Consider the following 12870-nt stretch of genomic DNA (forward strand, 5'->3'; position numbering starts at 1 on the left):
TCTGCCTTCGGCTCAGGTCATGATCCCAGGGTCCTGGGATTGAGCCCCACATCGGGCTCTCGGCTCAGCAGGGACCCTGCTTCCTCCTCTCTCTCTGCCTGCTTCTCTGCCTATTTGTGATCTCTGTCAAATAAATAAGTAAAATCTTTAATAAAAATCTTTTAAAAAAAAAACTGCTTTGATGACAGCTTTAATACAGCATGTAAGAACACAGACTCTGAAACTATACTCCCTAAATTAGGATTCAGAGTGTAATACTCATCTGACTGTGGGCGAGTTAACCTCTTAGTGCTCCATTTTTCTCCTCTAGAAAATGGGGATAATAATATGACTGTCACCTTCCACCTGTGGTTCCTCTGTGTTCTTCGAGTTAATATTTGTAAAGCATTTAGAATAATGCCTGGCATGTGGTGAGCACTGTGTAAGCATTAAATAAAAAACATAATGAGCTATATCAGGCTGTTGCAGAGAACATCAGAGAACATCTTTTGATATTTTACTGAATTTAGGTGCTCAATTTCTTGAACTGTTTAGGGTTATACTGATATTGTTTGATTTATACATACTGCATTGTCTGCCTAGGGAAACTCATTTACACAGTCTGACTTTACCTCTAATTCCAAATAATAAAATACAGTCCTTTAGAATTTTATATCTAATACAAGTCCACATGTATTGTAACATATTAATAAATATTACTATTTAATTCACATCTTTTTCTGAGTTAATCAGCTACAAGGAGTTTAAAAGTATGTAGTGTCTCCATTTAATCAAAACCAGGAGTTGATTGCCTCTTATGGCTAGATATACTCTATACAGAAATAAGAATTCTTATAAGCAGGGTAATATTAAGTTCCTTTTCACTTATACACAGTAGAGTAAGTCCAAGTTTAAATAATACTTTACTTTGTTGACCCTAGTGTTGATATAATATTTTATTACTCATTTGGTTTAAGGCTATTGTAGATATTAAACTGGGCACTGCTTAAGATTCTCCATCTCTCTCTGCTCTGCACCCCCCTCTTTTCTCTCTCTCAAAAAAAAAATAATAATTTTTTAAAGGTTTTATTTCTTTATTTGACAGAGAGAGAGAGAGAGATCACCGGTAGGCAAAGAGGCAGGCAGAGAGAGGGGAGGAAGCAGGTTCCCTGCCAAGCAGAGTGCCTGATGTGGGGCTCGATCCCAGTACCCTGGGATCATGACCTGAGCCAAAGGCAGAGGCTTAACCCACTGAGCCACCCAGGCGTCCCTCCACCCAAAATTTTTTTTTCATAAAAAATAAAATCCACAAGGAGTAACAGTAAGAGGTTTTATTTATATAAGTGGCTCTTAATGATAGACATTTTTAAATTGGTACTTATTTTCCAATTCAGTAAGAGGATCTTAAGAAGGGTGCAGAAATTTGGATTATTTAATTTCTTATGGTAGAAATTGATCGAAACAGGTATTTTCATAATGATTTAGAATGCTAAATAGTGGTAGAGAAACATCCCTAGTGAGATTTGAACCTAGTTTTGACATTTATTTTATTCCTTGGTAGGGTACTGTGTTTTGTGTACCATCTGTATAACAACAATAGTAGTGATAAAAGTTACTTCTTAGGCACACACTGGTGCCAGACATTTAATCCTGTAATTCATCACCTACCCTGTGAGAGTGCCCCTGCTATTTCCAGTTGATAAGTCCAGAAGCTGAGTCCCCTCTCTAGGTCCACAGCCCTCGATTGAAGTATTATAGTTAATCAGCCATTTAACTTCCTGGAATTAACTAGTAGCAAATGAAATTTGGCATGTATTATCATGAACAACATATTAGTAAGAAACTTTTTAGAGGATTCCTTTTTACCATCAGATTAGTCTTGTGCATAGCTGGGAATTGTATTTTTAAAGGAAAATGTCAGGAAATTTAATTTTCATCACAATCTTTGTTAATTTTGTTAGCTGCTTTCTTTTTGAATTGTTAAGAGTTCCTCCTTGTGGTGTGGGTGGTGCTGTTAGTGGTGTAGTTAGTGGATTCTGATATTTGAATCTTTGTTATTTATTGCTCTACCTCAGGGGTCAGCAAACTGTGGCCTATGAGACAAATCTATCCTGCTCCCTGTTTTAGTAAATAAAGTTTCATTGGAACACACCTCACTTATTTGTTTATAGATGGCACAAAGCTGAAAATACTTACTATCTGGCCCTATATTAAAAAGAATAGCTAAGGGGCACCTGGGTGGCTCAGTGGGTTGGGCTGCTGCCCATGATCTCAGGGTCCTGGGATCGAGTCCCACGTCGGGCTCTCTGCTCAGCAGGGAGCCTGCTTCCCTTCCTCTCTGCCTGCCTCTCTGTCTACTTGTGATTTCTCTCTGTCAAATAAATAAATAAAATCTTTAAAAAAAAAAAAAAAAGAATAGCTAAAAGAAAAGAAAGAATTGCTGATCCCTGCTCTACTTCATTCAACAAAATATTTGAAGCAATTGGGTGTAATATCTAACCGCAAAGATAAATGGAACTTTCTTTTAAGTTTTTCATGTAATTTACATTCTGTATGAGAAAAGGTGAGGTGATGTGATGATGTTTGTTCATGTACATTCCACTGATTTGACAATTTGCTCACTGGTGTACATAAGACTGATAGTTAGGTATAATATTGCCCAATTAACTGAGGTGTTTTGGGGTTATTTCTTCCTTCCTTTGATAAATATTTTTTCTTTCCCATTAAAAGGATAACAAAGAGGATATGAGAGAGATTCAGTTTTAATTTACAGAGAAGTAAAATTTAGTCATAGGTGAGTTTTTGTTTACCTTCCCTGCCCAGAAGGAGCCAGGGCTCATCATGTTTCCAATTAGATGGTTATCTGATCCCTTTAAAAGTAGTGTCTGTCCATTCCCTCTGTTGAAGCAAGTAAGTGCAGGTCCCCTTGACACACTCAGGTTTCACAAGCCTGGGGATCTTGAGTCTACTCTTTACTGTAGGTTTCATAATTGATACTGAGAAGCTTTTCCCATATCACACACAGGAATATAATGAAGGTGTTCGAGTAACTTTTGTAGAGATAGCAGAAGAGTACCCTGAGACTAATTATTCAGTGTTAAGTTTTTTGCTCTGATACTGCTTTCAGAAGAGAGATTTTGGTTTGGAAAACATGTTTGTGAAGATTTTTCCTTTTGTTTTTCATTTTCCTGTTTGCTGACTATGCTAAACAATGGAAATCAAGCGTTAACTTATTTTTGTTACTTGGCAGGAAATACCACCATGATGTGGCGTTTTCTTGTACACTCAGTATCATTTCAGGAGTACACTAACAACAATCTTTAACTTAATAGTTTGTATTCTTGTTTGATATTTAAGTAGTAAATTGAGCTAAGTTGAAAATATTTTACATGTATCTGACATACAGTTGGGAAAGTGGGAATAAATGTTTTCATAGGCTACATATGTAGAACAACCTAGTAGTACCCCCAAAAATGTAAATTAATCTAATTTATTAAGTTTTAATTAATGAACATACTCCAAAATGCCAGTGTTTTCAGTGAAAATACTCTAAGGAATATTCCGTCTTTGCTTGGAGGAAAGGCAGTGTTCTATTCAAAAATACATTCAAACACACCATAGATAAAAGAGTAGAGAATTTTTAAAAGATAACATAGATCATCAAAATGCTAAATGAACTATTGAATTTCTTAGTAAAGATTGAGGCATTCTTTCCTACTTTGGTTTCTATTAGCAGCAGAGATATTTCTAAAAGGCTTTTAGAATTCAGATGTTTATATTCAAGAAAAAAGTTCTGTTCAACTATAATAGCATAATGCTTTTCATAAAAATGAGTGGTAGTTGGAACATCTAGTGATAGAAGGAATATGAATGTTGCTTGTGTGTTTTTCTGAATGTGTCTGTTTTTATTTTTGCGTTGGGTAGATTATGCACACTTTGAGGTTGCTTTCTCACTGTACAATTGAGTAATAATTTCTTCTTTGTGAATTCTGTAATAGATTAAATAAGGTAATGTTTATAAAGTACCAGATATGTTGCTTGGCCTTTAACTACGTTAGTCACCACTATATCATCATGGTTACTTAATGTAATCATTTAGAACAGTTGTTCTGTGAGTAAGTTTTGCTCCTTTCACTTAGTGTTTCCTTTACCTGAGTGGTAGTTAACCTCTAATAGTAGTGGAGAGGGTGTGGGGGTAGAGGTATATGTGTGTGTTGATGATAAAACTGACATCATTGAAATTAGAGAAATGAAAATAAACTTTTTGGGGTGTTTTGATGCAGACAGCTTTACTAAACCGCCTGGAGCGAATTTTCGAAGCATGTTTTCCTTCAATATTTATCCCTGGTACTGAAGAAGAAGTTACTTCCCTGAAGCACTTGCTGGAAACAAGCACCTTCCCAATAAAATCAAAAGAGGCCTTAGCTGAAAGTGGGTAAGTAGTAGACAGTTTTTAGACAGCATGTCTAGTTGTTAGTTTCAACTGTTTTTTTAACTTAGAAGCTTATCTTAAAGCATCAGGGTTCTGAAATATTCTTGTAACATTGTGAATTTTTAAAAGTCAGATTGTGCTATTAAAATTCAAAAAACTCCCTGCTCCATTTTTGAATGCTTTTTAAAATATTTCTAGATCAATATTCTCATCAATTTTATATATTATCTTTTGACTTCTGGTATGATAGATGAGAATTTAGACTTTACATCTGCTCCCTTCATGGTCCCTATATATATTTTTTTATTTTTTAAATTCAGTTACCCAACACATAGTATGTCATTATATTTATATCATAGTTTTTCATTCAGCTGGTGTTTGGTATTTTCATTATTATAATCATGTAAATCGTGTTCATTGTCCACTATTAGAGCTTCTTCCTGGATATATAATCACCTCTCTTTCTCATTTACTAAGTCTTTTCCTACCCTCCAGCAGCCTGTTAATACTTGTGATCAAACCTGTCAGGCTAGCCATTCCATTTTTTTCCTGAGTCCTCCATCCTCCTATTCCAATCTGGAATGGATTCAATCTAGGCTTCTTAAACACATGTTGTCTTGGGACTTCCCTTCACTTATAGCCCATTTTGGTGGAACACATCCTCTAATAGCCTCCTGAGAAATGAAGTACAGGGGTGGTAAATATTTACTTTATTCTGCCCTCACATTAAATTTATAATTTAGGATTTTTTGTTATTGGTATTCTGAAAATTCCTTGATGATTGTTTTCTTTCTGGAACTCCTATTAATTATTAGATGTTAGAGGATCTAGATTGATTTTCTAATTTTAATTTCAGAATTATTCTTATTCCTGTACTCTTCTCTTGCATTTCATTACTCTCCACCTCTGGACGCATTCTCTCCCTCTGTGCAAGTCTCTCCATCTCTTTTTGTAACCTCAGTGCTTGTGGTTCAGGGTTTTAAGTACCTCTTAATTTCTTTAAAGATGAAGATTATGATTTGCTTCTTGATGTTCTGGAGGGTGATTTCTGAGAAGAAAAGGAGACAAAAAGGTTTATGCTTTACCATCTTAAAACCATTTAGATGTGTTATTTTAAAATATGCTAGTTGTCCAAATAGACCCAGGAATCTCTCCAGGAGATTCATTTTTGGGATATAAGACAACTCTACAATAAAACACACCATAAAATACAGGATGATATTTGCCTAAACTAACAATAGGAGCTGAACAGTAAAAACAACTTACTTAAACTATATGGTTGTGGCCAAATAAATAATGATACATTCTGTCTAGTAGAATACTACACTGCTATTGAAAAAGCTATACATGTAGATGAAGAACTGCTTAAAATCTGAGAAAGATTATAAAATTCTCTATATATTATAATTGCAGCTGTTTTTGTGGGTCAGGATTCAAAGAGAAAAAAAGCACCAATATTAAATGGCTCTAGTAATTTGGTGGAAGGTTGAGTGATTTCTTCTTTTAAATGTTTTTGTTTTACAGATTATTAAAAAAAAGGCTAAATCTTGTTTACTGGCATATTGTTCCAAATGAGTTTAACTTAGCTACTCTAATGACTAAGTGGTAGTTGTTGATTTTATTCAAATAGTAGTTGTATACTCATGTTAAATCCAAGATTGATTGGAATGTGTAACATTTCACTATCACATTAAACTAGAATCCATGATGAATTCATGGTGGCTTTGTCATGACCTTTGCAGGGAACTGCTGGATGTGTGGACCGAGCTCCAGGATATCCACGATGCACATGGCTTGAGATATCAGTGGGGCGGCTCCCATAGCAACAAGAAGCTTTTGTGCTCCTTAGGAATAGATACTCGAAACATTGTGAGTTTTGTTAATACCTTGGGAAATCCTTTAGTGGGCCTTTGCATGTTTTTGAATTCTGTTACAACTTCTGATTAAGTTGCGATAAGCTAGTTGTTAAGAAAAATTAATTATTAGTTGTCTTAAATGCTCAGGTATTTTGACTATGCTAACCTCTAAACATAAGTCTAAATTTTTCTCCAGTCAGTATTTCTTATTTTAAGAAAAGGTCGTTTAGTGTTTTTCTGTTATTTATAAAATGAAGGGATTGGACTAAGAGATCAAAAATATAATCCCATATGGGAATTTAATAATTTATTGCATTTATTTTTCACAGTGTATATAATAAAGCATTCCAAGCATATTTTAACTGTTTCATTGTATGCCATAGCATTCTCTAACTATGTGTCCTTTTTCTCTAACACATGTATGTAGCTCTTCACGGGTAATAAGAAGCAGCCTGTAATAGTGCCCATGTATGCAGCAGGATTGGTAAGTACAAAAAATGTCTCCGCAAATTTATCATTGCTACATTCTGTAAAATTATCTTACCTGGCATAACATGGAAAGTGTATTTTATGGGGCACTTGGTGTGAGAACATTAAATGATTAACTATTAATTTCCTTTTTGATGTCATAAATCCCTTCAAGTCTTGGTTTAAGGACATTTTTCCATATTTATTAATTAAAGATTCTGTTTTGTTTTAGTTTGAAGATTATTTTTATCCTAGTAGTAATGGTGCTCATAACTATAAATGTACCTTTGGAGGTCTTGCTCTTTCTTCCTTTTTTTTTTTTTTTTCTTTCTAAATTTGCTTTTAAAAAGTGGTAGCTGAAATACCTGAGGGCTTAGATATCGTGTGTTTGAGTCCAGTTGTGATAAATTTTAAATGATGCATTAGTGAAGCTATGGATGTATATAAAAGTTTGGGAATACCATATGATAGTAATTGAAAATGAGCCAGGACCCATAACTGGTTCTTAGTTTTGCCCTTAAATTTTTAAATGTGTTCAGTTTTGTTTTTTCAGGGAGGCCAGGTAGTCCAGGATAACTGAGGAATTTTCTTTCCGTACCTTATCAAGACTCACACTTTAGATGTGTTTGTGTTTTTGGCATGTCTTTGAGTTATTGGTGAAAAAAATATTCTGTCTATTAGACAAGATATTTTTATATTTTTTTATCAATAACTTGAAAATAAGGTAAAAATACATGTTTAAGAAAAAATAACTAATTTGGTATGGGATTTAAATTATACAACCCTTTATGTGCATGCAAAAATGAATTTGCTGTGAAACTTGACCTTCTTTAATGTATAGACTTTCCCCCTGAATAAGTTCTGATTATTGATAATGAATTGGAATGTTTTACTTCGTTTCTATTTTTGTAGTTTTCTTTTAAAGAATTAGACAAAAACTTTTTTTTTTTTTTAAATCTTATTTATTTGACAGAGATAGAGACCACAAGTAGGCAGCGGTAGGCAGAGGGAGAGGGAAAATAGGCTCTCCACTGAGCAGAGAGCCTGATATGGGGCTCCATCTCAGGACTCCGAGATCATGACCTGAGCCAAAGAGCTGCCCCGGTGCCCAAGACAAAAACTTTTCAGTGCTTCAGCCTTTTAATCAGTTTCCGCTCCTTTATAAATATAAATGTAACTTATCTGATATTTTCAAAACACCATAATTATCCTTATACTTACTTCTGTTGTGGTAAATATAATGGAGAACATTCTTCAACTTTTTGGTTATTTTTATCTCTTTTTTCCTCAAGTAGCAGCATTCTAGAGATTGTTGGTGTTACTGTCACTTCTGAGTAGAAACTATGAATTCAGTTTGTACAAGTTTTCATTCAGCACATTGGGAACAGTAACCTACTTAATCCTTATGTGTAGGCTCAGCACATTAGCCAGTCCTTTGAATTTTGTGAGGAGTTAGAGACTAATATTTTTGCTTTATTTTCCTACTTTAATTACAATCTTGATTAGTAATAATTTTACCATTTTTATAAGTTTTTAATACCAAAGTTTTAGTAAATACACCTCTCTTACTCCATCTTTATGATAACTTACACTTAGAGACTTACTCTTTTTCATATCTGGTTTCAAATTTTAATTGTAACAGAATTTTTTCCATGGTGCTTCACACAGATGAAGTATTCAGTGTCTTTTGTTCTCATCTGGAGGACTAAGACCTGAAATGATGGCTTAAGTCACTCATTCTCAGACCTTAATATGCATCATAACTGCTTGGAAGTCGTGTTAAAACAGAATGCTGGGCACTACCCCGCCCAAATTTCTTATACAGTAGGGGTGAGGCTGCACAACTGACAAGTTCCCAGGTGGTACAAAAACTACTGATTGGGGACCACTTTGAGAACCACTGATAGAAGGGGTAGTTCATGTTAGAAAAGTCGGCTAAGGCTGGGAATTGCATCGTCTTTATATAAGGATGCACTTGATAGAAAGCCTGTATGATGTATAAGCTCTTAAGTTCGTAATTTATTTTCGTTCAAGCTACTGGAGTAAAGCCTTTCACAAATGCCATTGTTAAGAATTGAATCTGTAAATTGCTTTAGTTAGCATTTGCCCTATTTTTTGAGAAGGGGGATTGTTCTGAAAACTTGTCCTTAGAAATTTACAGATTCTGACCTTACTGTTGTAACTGCTTTGATATTTTTCCCACAGTAAAGGAAGACTTTAGTTTAGTTTGGTTGATAAATATTCAAGAGTTTATTGAGTATTATTTTTTTAAGATTTTATTTATTTGACAGAGAGAGACTGCAAGTAGGCAGAGTGGCAGGCAGAGGGAGAAGCAGGCTCCCTGCTGAGCAGAGCGCCTGATGTGGGGCTTGATCTCAGGACCCTGGGATCATGACCTGAGCCAAAGGCAGACGCTTAACCAACTGGGCCACCCAAACACACCTTGAATATTATTTTAAAATGTATTAAAGCTTAGCTTTTTTTCAGGCCATTAACTGATGATTACGCATTATTATTAGTATTATTAGTTTGGTAAAGTATTGATACAGAATGTTGGGGTGGGTTTTTTTTCCTTCTTTATTTCTACCTCCACCTTCCTGAATGCCTTCCCTAACACAATGCCTTCTGTTAGATTTATAACACATCTAGAGGAACATGTAACATGTTTTCCCCTCTGAAATGGTTGTTTCTCTGCTTTGCTAATCCCAGAAGCTAAGTATTAAGACTCCCATCCTTTAGTGTAGATAGGATCAAATACTAAGTTTACATTGAAGCATGTAGACATCATCACATTAGGTGGCATGTTCTAGAATTCTCGCTTCTCCAAGCACCATCATGGTATAAAGGGTACAAAGGGTGTCCTCTTCTGCAGTTTCAGTGACTGAAACATCACAATATTTTTGGAGTCTTAGAGCCTTGATATAATCTGTGGTGCTTGCCCTCCCCTTCCCCCGCCATCCCAAATTGCTTATGCTTTTGTGTAGCAGAGATAACTATACAAATCCAAACAAATACAGTTGGGATTCCAAAAGTTCTATTGTAAAACATCTTCCATTACAGTACTAGAAGATCATCTCTAAACAAAATTTAAGTATAGTTCCAGTTCTTCTTTGTCTTTAGTACTTTCCAAATGACTTGGTTTTTTACTTTCTGCTAGACTGACTTTCTCATAAAGTTTGAGTTGATTTCTCTCCGTCTTCCTCTAATGGCTAAATGCCTTTTTCAGGGTATGTTAGAGCCCACCAAGGAACCACTGAAACCACTCTCTGCTGCAGAAAAAATTGCTTCCATTGGTCAGACAAACACCGTGTCACCAGAAATGAACACATGTACATCTGACCAGTTCCAGGTAAAAATATCTGTACGTGTATTGAACATTTATGCATGTATACACACACATATGTCCAGAAAGACACAGTGTTTCCCATAATATATAACTTTTAGTTTAAAATATTTTAAAAATTGATTTAGAGATGGACATGATTTTGATTACTTATTAACATCCCTTGCAATACAATAAACAAGCTATCTTTAATTTTCAAAAAAGGCACAATTTGAGAACTGGCTGGTTTTGGGTAAGTTCTTTAAACCTTTCTAGGCCCTAATTTCCTTACCTGTAAAATGAAGAGTTTGAAGCAGGTGTCTATAAAAATCCCTTATAGCCTGAACACTGTATGATCATAATTACTGACACACCAATCTGGTTAAGTACTGATTTTCAAAATAATTGGGAAACACTGCATTTACACCAGCTCTTCAAATCTGCTAATGTGTGTTTTTCTGGAAGCCTGGAAATTTTGTAAAGTAATAAAATTAGGTGTGTTTATTACATCAAAAACTATTGTTTTGAGAGTTTGAATAAAAATATTACTTAAGGTAAAAATGATGTGGCCTTTACAAAACATTATTTGAATTAAGAAAAAAATCTGTCTTACCTTTCTTTTACCACCTTGGCACCATTAAGCACAATTTTTTTTTTCAGTTTATTATGAAAGCCACCCCCCCTCACTTTTTTATCTGGGAAAAAATTTGCTTACTCTTCCCACATCAAATTAGAAAACTCAGTTTTTTAGAAGATTAATATTTTATATTAATATTTATATTAATATTAATCACTAATATTTGTATTGATATTTATTGGTTAATAATAAAAGTTAAAATATTAATACATGAACATTGCCATGTTTGTCACTCCTTACCTTCAATATCATCTTCAGTTTTACCTAACACAAAATGTGTATTTGGACAGCCTTTCCCAAAATGTGTGTTCCATTGAACATTAATCCCCAGAGATGCTCCACTAAAGGAGGGTTCCAAGGGGAAGTAAGTTTGGAAAATTTTTCATATCATATTCTTTAACCACCCTTGGAAATTCTCAGCACACAGTTAAGGACTCTGGAGAATCCTGCAGTGAATAACCTTATTTAATTTTAATTATTTCTTAAATTTACTTGGCCACAGGACCCGTCTCTGCAGGGACCAGAGGAAAAGAGTCATGACACCCAAAGAACTAGTATTTTAAAGAATATGCTTTAGAAAATAATAATACAAAGCAAAGTCCTACCCTTTCACATGTGTTTCAGGGAACATCTAATATTACTGTGTGCCACTGTGGTTTATACTTGAGCATAGCTTAAACATCCCTTTGAAGTCGATTTATTACTAGCCCTGAAACAGTGGGCAAGGAGGCCTGAGGCATAAAATGCCTGACCTTGTTGATGGTTGGGCAACAGGCAAGTAGGTTTGGGCACATAAGTCTCAGCAGGTAGTCTCTGTCCTTAGTTATCTTTCTTTAATTGCCGGTATATTGTTCTCTGGCTATCAGCTTCCCTCCCAGGTGTGCCCTGCATAAGCAGATTCCAAAATTACTTCTTCCACAGCACCTTCTCACTTCGGCCTTAAGCAAGGTTTTTCTTCCAGCAGTGCTGGGTTGTTAGGATAATAATTTGAACTACCTGGTTCAAACTGCCTGCTCTGTTTACTGAAAATGAAGCCACTTGTTGGTAGTTTTGCTTGCCGACGCCACCTCCTCCTCCTTTTCTCCCCCATCCAAGCACTTCTCTGTGTTACAGCCCCATAAACTTGCTTATTTTATCAGAGTTAGCTTTCACCTGTCATTTTTGCCCCTAGCTGGCTTATTCAATCTCATAATATTTCATTCTAGTCACACCTCATATTTATTACCTTTCTTACAGAATTTAATTATAAATGACTAGAAGTCTAGATGATTTTAAAAGTGTGTTAATTTAATGGAACATTTAATGGAAATTAATGTGTATTAATTTAATGGAGGTCAGTCATAGCTCCATGGTAGGTGTTTAGCTGCTGCTATCTTTTTACATGTACACACCCACCTCTACATTTGTAATCAAAGGACTACTGTCCCCCTAGTCATAGGCAAGTATAGAAGTTTTCAGCAGCATTTAAGTATATCTTACTTTTTTGCTGGAACATGGAACTTTGGTCTCTTGCTAATTATATTTTTAAAAAAAACCTCTTAATCACATCCTTTTATTCCATTTAGTGAACACATCTCTCTTGTGTTTTTTTTTTTTAATATTTTATTTATTTATCAGAGAGAGGGTGGGGAGAGAGCGAGCATAGGCAGACAGAATGGCAGGCAGAGGCAGAGGGAGAAGCAGGCTCCCTGCCGAGCAAGGAGCCCGATGTGGGACTCGATCCCAGGACCCTGAGACCATGACCTGAGCCGAAGGCAGCAGCTTAACCCACTGAGCCACCCAGGCGCCCCTAGGTGTAATTTTTAAAAAGTTTATTCTGTACTTTTTTGTGGTAGTTCATGATCCTTACTAGCTTTCATTTTTAGGCTTTTTTGGGAGCCAATGAAAATAATATTTCCCCGTGGAAGTTGTTATTCAAACTTAGTTCTGAATCACCTTGAGCTTCTTCTCTGTCTTCATTCTAACATACAATTAAACTGAACATTTCAGTATTTATGTCAGAATTTTGTGCTGAGATGCCTCACCTTCACTAAATTATATGATCTTTGCTTGACTCCTTACCTCTGAGTCAAGTTAAATTATTTTTAAAACATCTCAAATGAATTGTAAGATTCTCTTTATATAAAGCAGTATTTCTTACCACTATTCTTTGGCAGTCAGTGTGTATATTATTTTT

At 35.1% G+C, this 12870-nt stretch overlaps 1 protein-coding gene across 5 annotated transcripts in view; it reads left to right on the forward strand.

Moving 5' to 3' along the window:
- Nucleotides 1-12870, forward strand: part of AFTPH (aftiphilin) — a 65917-nt gene that overhangs the window by 35744 nt on the left and 17303 nt on the right. For all 5 annotated transcript variants that reach the window (XR_009357259.1, XM_059187825.1, XM_059187824.1 and 2 more), the window contains exons 3-6: nucleotides 4263-4414; nucleotides 6154-6280; nucleotides 6695-6751; nucleotides 9962-10084. Coding sequence is in view for 4 of the 5 variants with exons in the window: in XM_059187825.1 (XP_059043808.1) it covers nucleotides 4263-4414; nucleotides 6154-6280; nucleotides 6695-6751; nucleotides 9962-10084 (459 nt within the window). In the remaining variant the exon portion in view is untranslated. The remainder of the gene's footprint in view (nucleotides 1-4262; nucleotides 4415-6153; nucleotides 6281-6694; nucleotides 6752-9961; nucleotides 10085-12870) is intronic.

The sequence above is a fragment of the Mustela lutreola genome, chromosome 9 (genome assembly GCF_030435805.1).
Source record: "Mustela lutreola isolate mMusLut2 chromosome 9, mMusLut2.pri, whole genome shotgun sequence".
In the NCBI taxonomy this organism is placed as follows: Eukaryota; Metazoa; Chordata; class Mammalia; order Carnivora; family Mustelidae; genus Mustela; species Mustela lutreola.